We start from the raw sequence: 18,161 nt of genomic DNA, 5'->3' as shown, positions 1-18,161 counted from the left end.
TCATTGTCAACTCAGCTCTTAGCAGAGAGTAGACCCTGGGGTGGGTAGCTCCTCTCTGCAGCTGGTTATCCCACTGTCTCAAGTCTGGCTGAGTCTGGGGCTTTTACAGGCCTCAGAGGAGAGGAAGTGTGCACCAACTGGTCCATAGGCACCCAAATAAAACACCACAAGTTCTCACTCTGGTCTTTGGGACCAGCAGCCCAGCCTCCAGGCTTCAGGCCCTCCCCAGCTTGAGGGTAGGTCTTCACCGGTGACCTGCTCCCTTCCACCCAGGAGCCTGCCTCCTGCTGCCATTCATGGCACCCAAACTGTTTGTGCAAAGGGGCACCTGCAGGCAAGCACAGAGGCTGAGCTGCCCCCAGCACCCCCTCAGCCTCCCTCCCATGCTGGCACCCAAAGTCCTGAGGGGGCCAAAGCCACGTGTCAGTGTTGCCTGGAGTGGGTGCACACCCAGCCAGGCTGCAATAGCACCCAGCCTCAGCTCCAACCTTGCTCGGGGAATGGAGCAGGTGCTGGGTGCAGGAAGAGGCCAGGCAATGGGAGGAGACACTTCTTAGCCTGCAGGAACGGGGTGGGGGGCCTACCAGGGCCCCCAAGAGGGCAGAGATGCCCAGGTCTGCAGCTGTGGCTTGAGCAGCTATAGCTGCACCCAGGAGGGTGGGGCTCCTGCCTGCTCCAGGCCCCCAAGAGCACAGGGAGGCCCAGTTGGTGGACATGATTCCGGCAGCTGCAGCTGTGCCTGAGAGGGTAGGGCTCCTGCCTGCTTTTAGCCCCAAAGAGCACAGGGATGCCCAGGTCTGCAGCTGCAGCTGGGCAGCCACAGCTGCGCCTGGGGAGCAGGAAGCTCCTGCCCTGCCAACTCAGAAGGAGGCAGGGCCTCCACCTGTTCCTGGTTCTGCCAGCTCCATGGAGCTGGCAGCCCTGGTGTGCCACCCCCATTGCAAGTGGCATCATGAGAGCAGCTGCTCTAGATAGGCCATCACTGCCGTCAATATGTCACAAAAGTTAAATTTCCAGTTTGGCAAACTCAAAAGCCTTCTGGGACTAGCTAGGCAGATTGCATAAACGTTACACTGCTGGTTGGAGAACATAAAGAATGAAATTCTGGGTGACCAATGTGATGGCATGGCATGACAGTCTAAAGGTATCCAGTTAAAAAGGAAAACACTGTCATTTCAAGCAAAAAGACCGTGGGCAAATTTTGATGCCTACAATTTCTAAACTGTGTTCTCAAAGATTTACTTGATAATATTCCTGTTTTACAACCTTACCTTTGATAGTAAAAGGGAGTGGCAATTCTCTGAGATGACTGGGCAAGAGTCCTATGAAACCAACTTACTTTTTTTCTATACTTCTATACTGTGGTATATTTTCCCTGGCTTTCTGGGTTCTAAATTTATTACATGTTATTTCGTGACAAAGAGGTATGCTGGCATCAAAAGTCAAAATACAGTTTTTCATTTCTTGCAAGAAAGAAAACCCAAGTCTTTTTCATCCCAGCACAAAAATTTTCCACCAATGGGCACGGACCTAATTCTAACCTAAGTCCAAAGTTCCAAGTTCATTTACTCAAGAGGTCTGAATACATGTTTACTTTGGTCACAGCTTTTATGCAATTCCCATACCTGACTCACTAGGTGCTTCTAACTGGTGCCCTAATGTTACCTAACAGAGCAAGGACACAACAAACAGCAAACATAATTTCTTTCTTAAGCTGTGCTTATTTCACGCTTGTTTTGGTAATGTTTGCACATGCTAAGTCCCACTGACAGTGTTAGCTGGTTAGCATTAATCTTGTGGAGCTGTTGTTGCCAAAGGACATATCCTTTCTGTGGAGGCATAAAACAATTAACAAAAACAGCATGATTGATAACCTGAACAATGAATGAAAAATGAGTTGAGGCTAAATTTTATTCTGGGAGTTAATCATGACTCACTAGAAAACACTGGACCAGCTTCCTAAACTTTCTGTGCCTTGGTTTGCCCATCTGTGAAATGCACTCTCTGTACTTCAAAGTTATAACAATCATATGCCCTAGATTTTAAAATTGTTCCACAGGCACCTCATTCAAACATTCAACAATGTTTATTGAGTGCATACTATTGTAATGCCTAACCTTGTTTTTACTAACCCTGTTTTTAGTAAAAACCTCCCTTTCCTTTAATCACCTAGCCTTGTTTCCACCTGAATTGACTGTCCCTTAGCTAAGAGAGCCAGACAGACTCCATCTTGGCTCTTTCACTGGCAGCCCCTTCCTCAAAGACTTAACTTGTGCAGGCTGACACTCCTAGAACATCCAAGAATGCAATTAACTGATAAAATACTGTGGTGAGCTATATCCGCAGTTCCCAGGAATTCGTCCGATTGATAATGCCCAAAGCCCCGCGTCTATCACTTTGTAATAGTCTTAAAGTTGCTGCACCTAGAACTGTTTACTTTCCTGTAACCATTTATCCTTTTAACTTTTTGCCCACTTTACTTCTGCAAAATTGTTTTAAGTAGACCCCCCCCCCCCCAACTTTCTAAACCAAAGTATAAAAGAAAATCTAGCCCCTTCTTCAGGGCCGAGAGAACTTTGAGCGTTAGCCGTCTCTCAGCCGCTGGCTAAATAAACAGACTCTTAATTCGTCTCAAAGTGTGGTGTTTTCTCTAACTCGCTCAAGTACAACACTATGTGCCCAGCACCGTTTGTACAAATCCAACACATCCCAGCAGTTGCTCGGGCCACATCCCTGAAACCAACCTTTGCTTTTGCATTTCTCCCAGACGCTCAATCAGTGAATCCTATAGGCTCTATCTTTTCAATAGATCTAGTAGCAGACCACTACTCACCACTCCACTATCACCATGCTGGCCCCAAAACTATCAACTCTTGCCCAGACTACTGCAATAGTTTCCAAACTACCTCCTTGCTTCCATCCTGATCATCTACAGATCTCTTCATACAGTATTCAGAGCAAAACTTTTCTATGTGTCACCTCATTGGCAGACCTGGAGTCTCTCAGCTACCTTTCTTAGCTGTATTTTAGGTACCAGACTTAGTATACCAACAGTCTACTTGGCTTATAGCAAGGACTCTATCATCTGGTATTCTGTTACAACAAATGTACTTTAAGTTAAAAATAATAAACAGGCTTATATTTAAGTGGCAAGTGCTTGATATGGCTGCTTTAGCAGATAAGTCTACTGGTAGAATCTAGAGGGGAGGAAATAAGTCAAACATGGAGACCAAGATGCAAAAACCACTCATGAGCAGCCACATAGGACAGAGGTCCCTCTGGAGAAGCCACCAAAGGATATAAATCTGTCTTCAGATTTGTTTTGGAAAACATCCAAGCAGGAAAGCTGCTGTACAAAATTACTATTGCCCCATTATGTCACTGTGTTTTACTTTCGTCTTAGCATTAATCCTACCTTGTGGGGAAAAGAGAGATCAGACCGTTACTGTGTCTGTGTAGAAAGAAGTAGACATAAGAGACTCCATTTTGTTCTGTACTAAGAAAAATTCTTCTGCCTTGAGATGCTGTTAATCTGTAACCCTACTCCCAACCCTGTGCTCCCTGAAACATGTGCTGTGTCTGCTCAGGGTTAAACCGATTAAGGGCTGTGCAGGATGTGCTTTGTTAAACAAATGCTTGAAGGCAGCATGCTTGTTAAGAGTCATCACCAATCCCTAATCTCAAGTACCCAGAGACACAATACACTGCAGAAGGCCCCAGGGACCTCTGCCTAGGAAAGCCAGGTATTGTCCAAGGTTTCTCCCCATGTGATAGTCTGAAATATGGCCTCATGGGAAGAGAAAGACCTGACCTTCCCCCAGCCCGACACCTGTAAAGGGTCTGTGCTGAGGAGGATTAGTAAAAGAGGAAGGAAGGCCTCTTTGCAGTTGAGATAAGAGGAAGGCATCTGTCTCCTGCTCGTCCCTGGGCAATGGTATGTAAAGCCCCATTGTATATTCCATCTACTGAGATAGGAGAAAACTGCCTTAAGGCTGGAGGTGGGACATGCGGGCAGTAATACTGCTCTTGAAGGCATTGAGATGTTTATGTATATGCACATCAAAAGCAGAGCACTTTTTTCTTTACCTTGTTTATGATGCAGGGACATCTGTTCACATGTTTTCCTGCTATCTCTCCACTATTACCCTATTGTCCCGCCACATCCCACTCTCTGAGAAATGCCCGATAATGATCAATAAATACTAAGGGAACTCAGAGGCCAGTGCCAGCGCAGGTCCTCCGTATGCTGAGCGCCGGTTCCCTGGGCCCACTTTTCTTTCTCTGTACTTTGTCTCTGTGTCTCTTTCTTTTCTTAAGTCTCTCGTTCCACCCGACGAGAAACGCCCACAAGTGTGGAGGGGCAGGCCACCCCTTCACTACCTGATTTTTATTTATTGCTTGTCTCCTCCTTTTAAAATATAAGATCCAGGAGATTAGTGGCCTCTATCTTCAGTACCATAAAGAGTGCTTGGCACATAGTACGTGATTCAGTCAGTATTTATGAATGACTCAAGACACAACAATAGCTTCATAAAACAGTGCTTTGCTTGAGTTTTTATGAATAAACCAATCTGAAGTCATCCCTTTTGTAGCTCAGAACAAATTTCTCCCTTTTATTTTAGGGGAAGATGAGAATAATGGAGGGTGCAAATTTAACATGAGTTTACTGAAGAAGGAAGCATCAAGATTAACCTAAATGAGAATACTATTCTAATGACATTAGCTAGAGAATAATATCGTTCCTGTTCCAGCACTGCCAATTACCATTACAAGTCACAATATCTTCATTTACAATGTGGGGACAATTATAACACCTAATTACTGGTTATTGTGAGGGTTAAATAAGAAAATATACTTAAAGCCCTTAGGACACCACCCAGAACTTAATCAATAAATGCAGCTATTTTGTTAATATCATATTTATATTAGTGGTATACTACATCATAAATCCACTCAAAGCTGATGTTGAGTCATGGTGACCCCTAACTGAACACATTGCCTCAATCTGCTCCCCATAATGCACTTGAGATACCCACTGCAACAATGACGTCTTTGGTGATTTTAATTTACTACTATTCAGAGGTTCCCAATTTTGGCCTACAGGTCACAGGCAGTAAGAAAGGGATTTCAGGGACTAAACCAATTTATCACTACGTAAACCGAACAAGGACAGTTCGATATTAGGGTGAATCACTGGAGGGCACGGAACAAGTCTTACTTCTACAACCCCCAGGGCCCAGCGGAGTATCTGACACGATAGTCGATGTTGATTAAATAATAAATGAATGATGAAAACATGCCACCTCCTTGACGGGCAGTTCAGGCAATCAGACGTCCTGTGCGTGATCAGACGCCTAGCGCTTCAGAAGCACGATTAGTGAGAACTGGGCAGCCCTTCTACGCTCCGCACTGCAAGAACTGCCTGTCCCGAAGGGTGACTGCACCAGCTCCGCTCCGGATATCGTGGCAGGACGCGCCCTCTGGCGGCGCCTCGCTCGTAGGTGGGCCCCAGCGCGCAGTCGCCCGCCCCCGCGCGTTGGGAAGTTGGGAGGGAGCTGTGCGCTTGGCCGCGCGGGGCGGGGCCTTTACCGGCCCGATGGAGCGCGCGGGCGCTACCAGCCGCGGGGGCCAAGCGCCTGGCTTCTTATTGTGACTTCATACTGAAGGCCGAGCAGAGGCGGCGCGGGCGCGGGCGCGGGTGCAGGAGCAGGACTTACGGCAGTGGGGGCTGACAGGTAAGCGGGCTCCGGGCGGACTTCGGCCAGGCGGGCCAACCTGTTGGGACTGCCTCTTGCGGGCCGGGGGTGCAGCGAGTGGGCCGCCTGGTGGGCAGTTTAGCCGCCGGCGCCAGGGCCTGCCTTCGCTCGTGCGGTGGTCGGAGAGAAACCGCGCCCGGGCTTGGTGGCCACGGCACCCGCCTGCGCGGCGCGAGGGGCCGGCGGACGCCAGATGAATGAGGTCGCGGGCCCGGGAGCCAGGCCTGGCCCCTGGCCTGTGGAGGGGAAACGTGGTGAGATCAGCGCCACCTGCAGGCCTCCGCTGAAGAGTTGGACGGCCTGGTGCACCAACGATGTAGGTTTCCAGTTGCTGTTCCGGTGGGTTTAGGTCCTGGCCTGGGGAGTTTATTGGTTGCTTCTATAAAACGATCAACTCATCTCCCAGCTTCAGCTTCTCCGTTTACTGTGCGTGCGCATTTATTGGAGAATTCGCCACTGATTCTCTCCCAATCGAGTTACGTGCGGTGGTAAGCGGACAAACTCAAGCAAAGCACTGTTTTATGAAGCTATTTTTGTGTCTTGAGTCATTCATATATACTGACTGAACCACGTACTATACACCAACTTAGCTTGTCCGCTCACCACTGCACGTAACTCGATTTACTGACACTAGTCCTTACGGAGAGTCTGCAAAGCGCGAACCTTGCATGCCTCCCAGCCCTGCCGCTGCATGGCTGACCGTACTTCCTGCAGCTCCGAGACCCCGCTCTCCTCCTGGGTCTGCGCTGACTCGCTGCTGAACCGCCCCAGCCTCATTTTCCTTACGTACAAGTTGGGAACGTAGTGTGTGCTTTGACTGTATTGACAGAATCATGCATCAGTAATAATAATACAGTCGTTTATTCGTTACTTATTGAATGCTACTGGGAGCGTATTCTTAGGCATTGGCTACAGAGATGAGCAAAACAAATATGGACCCTTCCTACCTGGAGTTTTAGACTAGGAGAGTGCATTTAAAAGTATAAACAATAATTTATTTAAGTGCTCAATACCACGAAAGAGTGAGGTTTGTCATTCTAGGAATGAAACAAAAGGTGCAATTATGTGTTCAGCTTAGAAGAGAGAAAGATGAAGTTGAATGGAGAGGATGCAGATGTGAAAGAGAAAGACCTCTCTCCTTGCTGCCCTGAGTCTGTAAGAATGTGTGGCTGTAAGGAGTATGTATCCAGGTTTTTTTTTTTTTTTTTTTTTTGAGACGGAGTCTCGGTCTGTCGCCCAGGCCGGAGTGCAGTGGCCCGATCTTGGCTCACTGCAAGCTTCGCCTCCCAGGTTCATGCCATTCTCCTGCCTCAGCCTCCTGAGTAGCTGGGACTACAGGCGCCCGCTACCACGCTCGGCTAATTTTCTGTATTTTTAGTAGAGACGGGGTTTCACCTTGTTAGCCAGGATGGTCTCAATCTCCTGACCTCGTGATCCGCCCGCCTCGGCCTCCCAAAGTGCTGGGATTACAGGCGTGAGCCACCGCGCCTAGCCTGTATCCAGTTTTAAGTATGAGCTTGTAGACTGGTCTTTTTATGTTTGGCTTTATCTTAACTAAAGTTTATGTTTGTGGGTTTGCCTATTTCCTTGCAAGTGTTGGTAATGGTTCTTTAAGAACTTGTGTGAGAGAGGGCTCAGAAAAGTGTGCCAGTTGATACTTAGCTGTGGATAATATGCCAGGAGAAACGTACATATCGGCAGGTGTTTTAGTGAAAATGAGGAGACAAGAGGTTGCAAGTTCGAGTGGATGGAATGGAGTGAGTAAATTCAGAATTAAGTAGGCAAATGTGGCGACTTGGATAAATTGGTAGTGGAGAGAAGGAAAATAGAAAGGCAGAGTCAAAGGAATAGCTACTGAATATTATAACTTGTAATTTCTATTTCTGTGTACCAGAATGAACTAGTATTATGAGAAACTATTCTTCATGAGTTGGTTAAAAAAATTCTTACTGCTTTTTTTTTTCTTTTGGTTACAGAAGTAGTACATATTTTCAGTAAAACATTCAGGGAAATAGCCTATGCATAAAGAAAATAAATATTAATCTCCATAATCGCCTTACTGTTAACATGTTCTCTATCCTGTATAATTTCCTTTACTTTCTGGTGGAGGGGGAAGGTGCAAAAATGGAGTTTCATGTACATGCTTTTGGGAAATCATAACTTTTTTTCCTTATCATTCAGTCTTCTTCAACATCATTTTTAATGGTTACAGTGTTTCAGTATATGGATGTACCATAGTTTAGACAGTCCCTCTTCTTGGTATTTAGGTTCTTTTTTTTGCTATTGTAAGTAACATAAATATCCTTGTAACCAAATATTTATTATGCTATGGACGTTTAATTCCTGAAAGGTACCATTTCTAGAATAAAGAGTATGCAAAATTTTTGCTTATTTCTCTATACTCTCAGTAACACTGGTATTTTCTAATTTGAGAAGTTAATATGCTATTGTATTGTTTAATGTTTATTTGGTTACCAATATTGATGGACATTTGGATATTCATCTTTGGATCATGAAGTTACCTTAGGACCTTTTTGTTTCTGGAATATGCAGACCTATTACTTCTTGCTGTTTTGCTTTGCGTTTTCACTACTTGTCATCTCCCTGACAGAAGGGCAAAAGAATCTACATCTGGAGGTTAAAAAACTAAAGACTACCTTTCCCAGACCCCACTGTAGTTTGGTTGTAAATGTGACTTGGCTTTAGCCAGGCACATGACTGTGGGAGATTTGGAAGGGGAAAGTGAGGGAAAGGACACAGAGGGGTTTGGATTTTCCGCTTCCCTCTTGGCTACTACCTCATGGGTCTCTGGGAGGGTACACAGCATTCATTTTGTTATCATGGATTGTGGCTGCATTGATAGGTTCCTGGGGCTGACAGTACCGTGGCCTCCTGGTTGGTTCCTGGCTTCCAGGTCATGGAGGTAGATACTTCCTTGGTGTGCCCGTACTATGGTGCTTGATTTAGCAGTTGTACCCAGAAGATCAGCCTAGATGTTACTCCTCCAGCCCTTTCGACAATCTTGTGGTGATCTAATTCCCTGTATTACATCCCTTTCTGCCTAACCTACCAAGGGTAATTTCTGGTTTTTGCTGTTGACTCCTAAGTGTTAAGTATTGTTATCTTTGTGGATATAATTCCATATTATTTTTGAAAATTCAACTTTTTTTTTTTTTTTGAGATAGGGTTTCACTCTGTTGCCCAGACTGGAGTGCAGTGGCCCATTGCAGCCTCGACCTGCTGGGCTTAAGTGATCCTCCTACCTCAGCCTTCTGAGTAGCTGGGACTACAGGCATGAGTCACCAGTTGTAAGAAATAATACAGAAAGATCCCATGTAACCTTTACCCAGTTTCCTCTGGTGGTCACATCTTGCAATGTGGTACATTATCACATTGTGTACACTGCAACGATGGTACACTGTCACAACGGGATATTGACATTGGTACAGTCAAGATCCAGAACATTTTCCATCTCCACAAGGATCCCTCAACTTGCACTTTGATAGCTACACTCACCTCCCTTCTACCTCACCAATTCCTTAACCCCTGGCAACTACTAATCTGTTCTCCATTTCTATAATTTTGTCATTTTGAAAATGATATGTGAGTAAAATCATACAATATGTAGCCTTTGGAGACTGGCTTTTTTTCACTCAGCGTAATTCTCTGGAGATTCATCCAGGTCGTTGCATGTATCAGTAGTTTCTTTTTATTGCTGAGTAGTACCCCAACAGCACAGTATACCACAGTTTATTTCACCACTCACCCACTGAAGGATATCTGAGTTGTTTATAGTTTGTGGCTATTGCCAAAAAAGAAAAGAAAGATATTGTAAACATTTGTACACAGATTTTATATGAAAATAAATCTTCATTTCTCTGTAATAAATGCCTAGGAGTGCTGTGAGTGGGTCATATGGTAGTTGCCTGTTTAGTTTTTAAAGAAATTGCCAAACTGTTTCCAGAGTAGGTGTACTATTTTACATTCCCACCAGCAATGTATGACTGAGTTTGGATTCTCTGCATCCTTGCCAGCATTTGATATTGCCACTTTTTATACTGACTATTCTAATGTATGTGAAATGCTATCTCATTGTGGCTTAGATATGAATTTCCCTATTGGCTAATGAAATATGTAACTCTTTGATAAAATGTCTTTTTCTGTCTTTTGCCCATTTTAAAATAGGATCCTTTGTTGTTGTTTTTTCACTGTTGAGTTTTGACATACTCTAGTCTTTATATACTCTAGATACTAGTATTTTCTCAGATATATGTCTTGCAGAAGTTTTAAATTTTGGCTAAAATTTATCAGTTTATCAGTTTTTTCTCTTATGGATAGTTTTCTTGTTGTTTGGTGTCAAATATAAGAACTCATTGCCTACTCCCAGATCCTAAAGAGTTTTTTCCTAAAAGTTTTACAGCTTCTTATTTAAGTCCATGATCTACTTTGAGTTAATTTTTGTCGCACAAATTTTGATATGTTGTATTTTCATTTTTATTTAGTTCAGTGTATTTATTTCCCTGGAGACTTCCTCTTTTGATGGACTGTTTAGAGGGAAGTGTGTTGTCTAGTTTCCAAGTGTTGAGAGATTTGCCTCTAATGTTTCTGTCCATGAATTCTAATTTTATTACATTGTGGTCAGAGAACATACTCTGTACAATTTCAGTTCTTATAAATGTGTTGGGGTTTTCTGGCCCTGCTTTAGTTTGGATATGGATTATCTGTCCCCACTAAATATCATGTTGAAATTTGATCCCCAGTGTTGGAGGTTTGGCCTAATGAAAGGTGTTGAGGTCATGGGGGCAAATCCTTCCTGAACAGATTAATGCTCTCCCTGAGCGGGGAGCAGAGAGAGTGACTGACTTCTTACTTACTAGCTTCCAGAAAGCTGGTTGTTAAAAAGAGCCTGGCATCTCCCACCCCTTTCTTCCTCTCTCACCATGTGATCTCTGTACATGCCACCCCCACTTCCCCTTCCGCCATTAGTGGAAACAGTCTGAAGCCCTCACCTGAAGCAGATGTTGGTGCCATGCTTCTTTTACAATCTGTAGAACCATGAGCCAAATAAACCTCTTTTTATTTATAAATTATCCAACCTTGAGTATTCCATGGCAACACTAAATGGACTAAGACAGGCCCTGAATATGTTGTATGGTCCATGGCACTTGAAAAGAATGTGTATTCTCCTGTCTTTGGGTATCAGCAGAGCTGCATTCCTTTCTGGAGGCTCTAGGGGAGAATATATTTCCCAGCATCCAGAGGCTGCCCACATCACTTGACTCCTGGCCCCTTTCCTCCAACTTCAAAGCCAGAAACATTGCATCTCTTTGATCCTTCTGTAGCCAGCTTCCTCTCTAACCACAGCTGTTAGTTTCTCCGAATGATGCATGTGATTAGATTGTATGTCCATTGCGTTATCCAGGCCCACCTGGATAATTCAGGGTACTCTTCCATCTCAAGCCCCTTAACATTAATTATATGTTCAGAATGCCTTTTGCCATATAAGGTAACATACTCACTGATGCCAGGATCAGGGCTTGGACATCTTTGTGAGGGCCACTATTTTGTCTACCACTTCTTCCTTTTACTTTTCACTTACTTAATTATTTTTGGGTTGAATTTCTTGTAGACAATTTATAATTGGGTTATGTTTAAAATCCACTCTGGAAGTCTTTTTTTTTTTTTTTTTTTTTTGAGATGGAGTTTTGCTCTTGTTGTCCGGGCTGGAGTGCAATGGCACGATCTCAGCTCACCGCAACCTCCTGCCTCCCAGGTTCAAGTGATTCTCCCGCCTCAGCTTCCTGAGTAGCTGGGATTACAGGCAAGAGCCACCATACCCGGCTAATTCTGTATTTTTAGTAGAGACGGGGTTTCTCCACGTTGGTCAGGCTGGTCTTGAACTCCCTACCTCAGGAGATCCTCCCGCCTCAGCCTCCCAAAGCGCTGGGATTATAGGTGTGAGCCACTGTGCCCGGCCAAGTCTTTGTCTTTTAATTAGTGTACTTACACCATTTATATTTCAAGTAATTATCACTATGTTTGAGCTTAACTCTGCCATCTTATTTTTATTGTTTTTAGTTTATCTCTGTTTCTTTTTCTTGCCTTCCTGTGGATTATTTGAATATTTTTTAAAATTTTATTTTTGTTTATTTACAGTGTTTTTTAGTTTATCTCTTTGTATAGCTTTTTAGTGGTCGTTATGGGTATTGTATGTAAATGTACGTGTGTGTGTATAAAATCACAGACTACCGATATTGTCATTTTACCTATTTGAGTAAAGTATGGAAACATTACTTCCCTTTATATAAACATTACTTCCCTATATATCTATCTTCCCTTTATATTTATAGCTTTACTTTCTGTTTATAATTGTCTTAAATATTTCCTTAATATACCTTTAGAACCACATCAGACACTGTTATAATCTTTGCTTTAGCAGTCAAACGTAATTTTAAAACTCAAGAAAAGGAAAACCTATTGTATTTACACATATTTTTGAATGCTGCATTCTCACCTTGATGTTCCAAGGTTCCATCTTTTATCATTTCCTTTTTTTCCAAGGGCTTCCTTTAGCCATTCTTTGAGGGTAGGTTTGTTGATGATAAATTCTCTTTATTTTCCTTCATCTGAGAATTTCCTCTTCATTCCTGAATACTATTTTTCTTGATTACAGGAGTCTGGATTGACAGTTCTTTTCTTTCGATATTTGAAACATATTGTGGCATTTCTTTCTGGCCTTTAAGGTTTCTGACAAGAAATCTGCTTGCATTTGAATAGTTTTTCCTCTTTAAGTAAGGTGGTGTTTGGTTTTTTTTTTTTTGGCTGCATGTAAGATATTTTCTTTGTCTTTTGTTTTCAGCATTTTAATAATTACATATCTTGGTGTGTGTTTTTTTTTTTTTTTTTTTTTTTTTTTTTTTTTTTTTTGAGATAGAGTCTCTCTCTGTCTCAAGGCTGGAGTGCAGTGGTGCTATCTCGGCCCACTGCAACCTCCGCCTCCTGGGTTCAAGCGATTTTCCTGCCTCAGCCTCCCAAGTAGCTGGGACTACAGGCACCTGCCACCACACCCAGCTAATTTTTGTATTTTTAGTAGAGACAGAGTTTCACCATGCTGGCCAGGATGGTCTCAATCTCTTGACCTCGTGATCTGCCTGCCTCAGCCTCCCAAAGTGCTGGGATTACAGGCGTGAGTCACCACACCTGGCAATGTTTTGTTATGTTTGCGGTTTACTCAGTTTCTTGAAACTGTAGCTCTTTAGCCAGATTTGGGAAGTTTTCAGCTATTATTTATTCAAGTACTTTTTCAGCCCTATCCTCCTTCGCCTGTTTTTATTGGACAACATTGAACAGATGTTAGATCTTTTGTGGTAGTCCTGAAGGTCCCTGAGGTGCACTTGTTTTCAGTCTGCTTTCTCTCTTCTGATTGTAATCTCTCTATAACTTCTATTCTGTAGAGTTCACTGATTGTTTCCTCACTTCCTTCCATTCTGCTGTTGATCCCATCAACAGCATCAGTAGCCTTTTATTTTGGTTATCGTATTTTTCAGTTTTTAAAATTTCCCTTTGGTCTTTCTTTATATCTTTTATTTCTTTGCTGAGATTTCTGTTTCTCACCTGAGGTTTTCTGTTTTTTTTCAATTGTTCAAGTGCATTCATAACTACTTGTTGAAGCATTTTATCATTACTGCCTTAAGGTCTTTGTCAGATAATTCTACCGTCTGTGTCATCTGGGTGTTGGCACCTATTGATTATCTTTTTTAGTCCAGTTTGAAATCTTCCCAGTTCTTAATGAATGATTTTTATAATAATTGGAGCCAGGCATGTTTTTTAAATCATGTTTAAACCTCCTGTTTGACTGTCTTTGTCTGATGCTGCTCTGGCAGGGGAAGAGGGTCTGCTGCCTTGTTAGTGCCAGGTGGGGAGAGAAGTCCAGGCTCCCCCTTCAGCCTCTGTCCACACATGGGGATTGGGAAGGGGCTCCTCCATCCTGCTGGGTGAGGGTGGGAGTTGTGGCTCCCTCCTGAGTCTCTACTGATCCTGCAGGGGAAGGCTAAGGGGTAGGGCCTCATTACTGGTTGGTGGGGATAAAAATCCCAGCTCCTACTTGGCCTTCTTTTATACCATCCTGGCTGGAGTGCTGGGGCACTCGTTGTAGCTGTACGTAGAAGTCTGTGCTTTCCACTTAGCCTTTGCTGGTGGGAACACAGGTTTATTCCTGTGGTGTTTACTAGAATAGAGCAGTTATTATCTAAAAGTTTCCTGTCTTGCTAGGCTGCCATTTTCTAGCAGGAGCAGGCTTGTGAGGGGTGGGGGTGGTATGGTTTGGCTGTGTCCCCAACCGCATCTCACCTTGAATTGTAATAATCTCCACGTGTCAAGGGTGGTGCCAGGTGGAGATAATTGAATCATGGGGTCAGTTCCCCCATATTATTCTCGTGGTAGTAAATAAATCTCACAAGATCTGATGGTTTTATAAATGGGAGTTCCCTGCACAAGCTCTCTTGGCCGCTGCCATCTAAGATGTGACTTTGCCCCTCATTTGCCTTCCACCATGATTGTGAGGCCTCTCCATCCATGTGGAACTGTGAGTCAATTAAACCTCTTTCCTTTATAAATTACCCAATCTCAGGTATTATTAGCAGCATGAGAAGAGACTAATATTGGGAGGTGTTCTGATTTGTTTTGGTTTTGGTTTACATCAGTTGGTGTTTCCAGTTTGCTGATTTCTTGACCTGTCATACTGGGATATATAAAGCAAAAATAAATTCCAGGGAACTTACTACCCTGCCTTCCTCAGGTCCCAAGGTCCCTAGCCAGTCTGCTTCTTCACTACACCTTTCAGAGTTTTATGCTTGCTTTCTGTAGCATGTCTAGGGTTTTTATTTGTACTTAGCAAGAGGAATAAGGGAAAGTAAGTATACTCCCATCAGAAATAGAAATCTCTGAATTTTCTGATTATAAAACAGGGATAATATACCTACTCCATAGAATCATTATAAGCATTAAATGAGATACTGTACTTTATTTATTTATTTATTTTTATTATTATTATTTTTTTGAGACAGTCTCGCTCTGTTGCCAAGGCTGTAGTGCAGTGGCGCGATCTCGGCTCCACTACAACCTCTGCCTCCCGAGTTCAAGCAATTCCCCCTGCCTCAGCCTCCTAAGTAGCTAGGATTACAGGTGCCCGCCACCACACCCAGCTAATTTTTGTATTATTTATTAGAGACAGGGTTTTACCATGTTGGCCAGGCTGGTCTTGATCTCCTGACGCCAGGTGATCTGCCTGCCTCAGCCTCCGGAAGTGCTGGGATTAACAGGCGTGAGCCTCTGCACCTGACCTGAGATACTGTAATTTATGTAAAGTGTTGACTACTACTCTGGTATTTGTAAGTGCCTAAGAAAAATTATTTTTTAAATTTTGTACAATTATTATGTATTTTGAAGATTTTTTTAAAGGTATAAGTTAAACCAGAAAGTTATGTTTTTGTTAATAGTTCTTATATAAAGTATGTTTAAGGTCTTTCACCTTCCCAAGATATGGCTATTCTTTGAAATTGGATTTTTTTCACCAAGGGAAAGAGAAAAGAGAGTCAGTAAGTTCCATATTAATTTTACACGTTTTCTGCCATCCCTGTACACAGTTAAACACCCTTTGTGAAACATCATTTCCATTCTTAAAAACAGCACTTCTGTGTTGAAGCATTATTCAGTGTAGTCCTAAGTTTTTTCCTTTAGCATTGATGGCATATTTAAATGGGTGCAATTAAACAAGCAGACACATGTACAATCCATGTGTTGTTGCTCTTTGTTAAGTTGCATCAGTAATGCCTCATTTCCTAGAATGGACACTGTTGTGAGTCTCAGGCAGTATAGAGGCCAGATCCCAAGTTGACTTACTCATCTACCAAGTGAATCAGGTAACAATGACAGGCTACTTTGGGGCTTTGAATATAAAGGTGAGTAAGTCTGCTCAAAAAGTAATTTGGAAGTCAGCAGATGTTTAGATATCCATAACTCCTCAGCAAAAGATATGGCCAGTGAGTTTTAGGGCTATGTGAATTTAGACTGTGTTCCTCATTCAAACTCTTAGAACATTGCCTCTGCATGTGCTGAAATGTCTGCTCTTTGGATTTGCTGTATTTTTTGTTTCTAGGGATTCACCTACGCTCTTATCAGCTGGAGGGAGTAAACTGGCTCGCCCAGCGCTTCCATTGTCAGAATGGCTGTATCCTGGGAGATGAGATGGGCCTGGGGAAGACCTGCCAGGTGTGTTACTATGCCACGAGTACTGCTCACTGCCACTGCAATACCTCCTTATAACTCATTCTGGAGCTGAGAGCTCTGCAGCTGAAACAAAGCTCAGTTTCACAAATGTCCCTGGGATCCAGGCTAACTGGCTCTTGCACCGGGAGAGGGCCTTCCCTGTAGTCTTCTCTGCCTCAGTCATTGCAGTTGCCCTACTGACTTTATTCAGGGCCAGCTAATGCTACTTTTCCTTTCCTCGGATGTTCACATAGCTCTGCTTTAAGCTCTCTAAAAAGATATCACCTACAAATTTGTTTTGCTAAAATTTTGTTTAGACTTTTTTTTTTTTTTTTTTGAGACGGAGTCTCGCTCTGTCGCCCAGGCTGGAGTGCAGTGGCGCAGTCTCGGCTCACTGCAAGCTCCGCCTCCCAGGTTCAGGCCATTCTCCTGCCTCAGCCTCTCCGAGTAGCTGGGACTACAGGCGCCCGCCACCATGCCCGGCTAATTTTTTTGTAGTTTTAGTAGAGACAGGGTTTCACTGTGGTCTCGATCTCCTGACCTCGTGATCCGCCCGCCTCAGCCTCCCAAAGTGCTGGGATTACAAGCGTGAGCCACCGCGCCCGGCCTGTTTAGACTTTTTGCATCTATGTTCATGAAAGACATTGGTCTGTAATTTTCTTGTAGTGTCATTATCTAATTTTAGTATTGGGGTAAAGCTGGCCTTGTAGAATGAGTTGAGAAGTATGCCCTTCTCTTCCATTTTCTGGAAGAGTTTATGTAGAATTGCTGTTAATTTCTTCCTTAAATTCTTGCTAGAATTCACTAGTGACTCCACACTTGTTTTGTAGACACATCTGGTTTATAGTAATAAAAGATAAACTTTCTCTAAATTGCATCCTCAGGGAAAGCTAGACTGAATGGTTTTAATTCATTAAGTCACTTATTAAAGAATGGTTCCTGGCACAGTTTGGGCTGAGAAGCCATAGATAATTTAAAAAGAAAATTATTTCTGTTATAAAAACTAACTACCACCCTGTAATCAAGCACTCTAACCATAACCATGAGTTGCAGTGTGTGTTTTGCATGATTGAACTTTTGTTTTGTTTTTGAGACAGAGTCTTGCTGTGTCACGCAGGCTGGAATGCAGTGGCATGATCTTGGCTCACTGCAACCTCTGCCTCCCAGGCTCAAGGAATCCTCAGTCTCCTGAGTAGCTGGGACTACAGGCGCATGCCACCATGCACAGCTTATTTTTAAATTTTTTGTAGAGACGAGGTCCCACTATGTTGCCTAGGCTGGCCTTGAACTTATGGGCTCAAGTGATCCTCCTGCCTTGGCCTCCCAAAGTACTGGGATTACAGGCGTGAGCCACTGCACCCAGCCCATGGTTGAAATTATAGTGCATATATAGTTTATATTTTGTTAATCTAACAATGTCACTGTAATTTTTTACTTTGTTATATTCTTCACAGTCATTATCAACATTGCATAACATTCCATCAATGGAATTTATAATTTACTTAAATGTTCTACAGATGAGAAATGGTGATTCCTCCCCTTTTTGTGCTGTTTAATCTTGATAGGAACATCTTCGTGCTTGTAGCTTTCTGAGGATTTTGAATTATATCCTTAGGACAGATTTTTCTCAGAAATAGCTCAGCATTTGAAGATGGAGTCTCTTGACACATTTTTGTTTTAAAATAGGTTATTTTCTCTGTATATTACAGCAACATTCAAGTCATAAGTGTGTACTAGAATCTTCTGAAGTATGCCCATTTGCCTTTACCAATATTTCCATTTTATTCCCTTCCTTAAGCTTAGGATCGTGTATTGTCTGTTTTCCCCGTTAGAATGTGTCCTCCAGGAGGGCTGGGCGTTTTGTCTGTTCTGTTCACTGTTGTGTAACTGGAGCATAGGACAGTGCCTAGCAGATAGAAGACACCCTGTAAATACATATGGAAGAAAGGAAGACAGTAGGGGAAGGTGGGAGGAAGTGAGGGAGGAAGGAAAGCATCCTCCCTGGGGAAAGCCTGGCAGGCAGCAGAGGGCCACCATGCGATTGGCCATTTTTACAGTCATATCTTGGCACTTCTTGCTTTATGTTTTCAGAGTATTGCAGATCTTGGCCATCAGGTGGATTTTCATTGATTTCTATTG

General features: G+C 43.2%; 2 protein-coding genes across 2 annotated transcripts in view; one reads left to right on the top strand and one right to left on the bottom strand.

The window, feature by feature from the left end:
• Positions 1-18,161, bottom strand: part of FMO5 (flavin containing dimethylaniline monoxygenase 5) — a 344,784-nt gene that overhangs the window by 44,555 nt on the left and 282,068 nt on the right.
• Positions 5,576-18,161, top strand: part of CHD1L (chromodomain helicase DNA binding protein 1 like) — a 55,475-nt gene continuing 42,889 nt past the window's right edge. Inside the window, exons 1-2 of one of the 2 annotated variants that reach the window (XM_032151607.2) lie at positions 5,576-5,735; positions 15,913-16,025. In XM_032151607.2, the coding sequence (XP_032007498.1) occupies positions 16,002-16,025 (24 nt within the window). In that variant the 5' untranslated portion in view covers positions 5,576-5,735; positions 15,913-16,001. The remainder of the gene's footprint in view (positions 5,736-15,912; positions 16,026-18,161) is intronic. The other variant, XM_032151609.2, reaches the window with a different exon arrangement.

This window comes from Hylobates moloch, unplaced genomic scaffold, assembly GCF_009828535.3.
Source record: "Hylobates moloch isolate HMO894 unplaced genomic scaffold, HMol_V3 SCAFFOLD_5, whole genome shotgun sequence".
Classification (NCBI taxonomy): domain Eukaryota; kingdom Metazoa; phylum Chordata; class Mammalia; order Primates; family Hylobatidae; genus Hylobates; species Hylobates moloch.
This window is presented reverse-complemented; position numbering and strand designations above follow the sequence as displayed.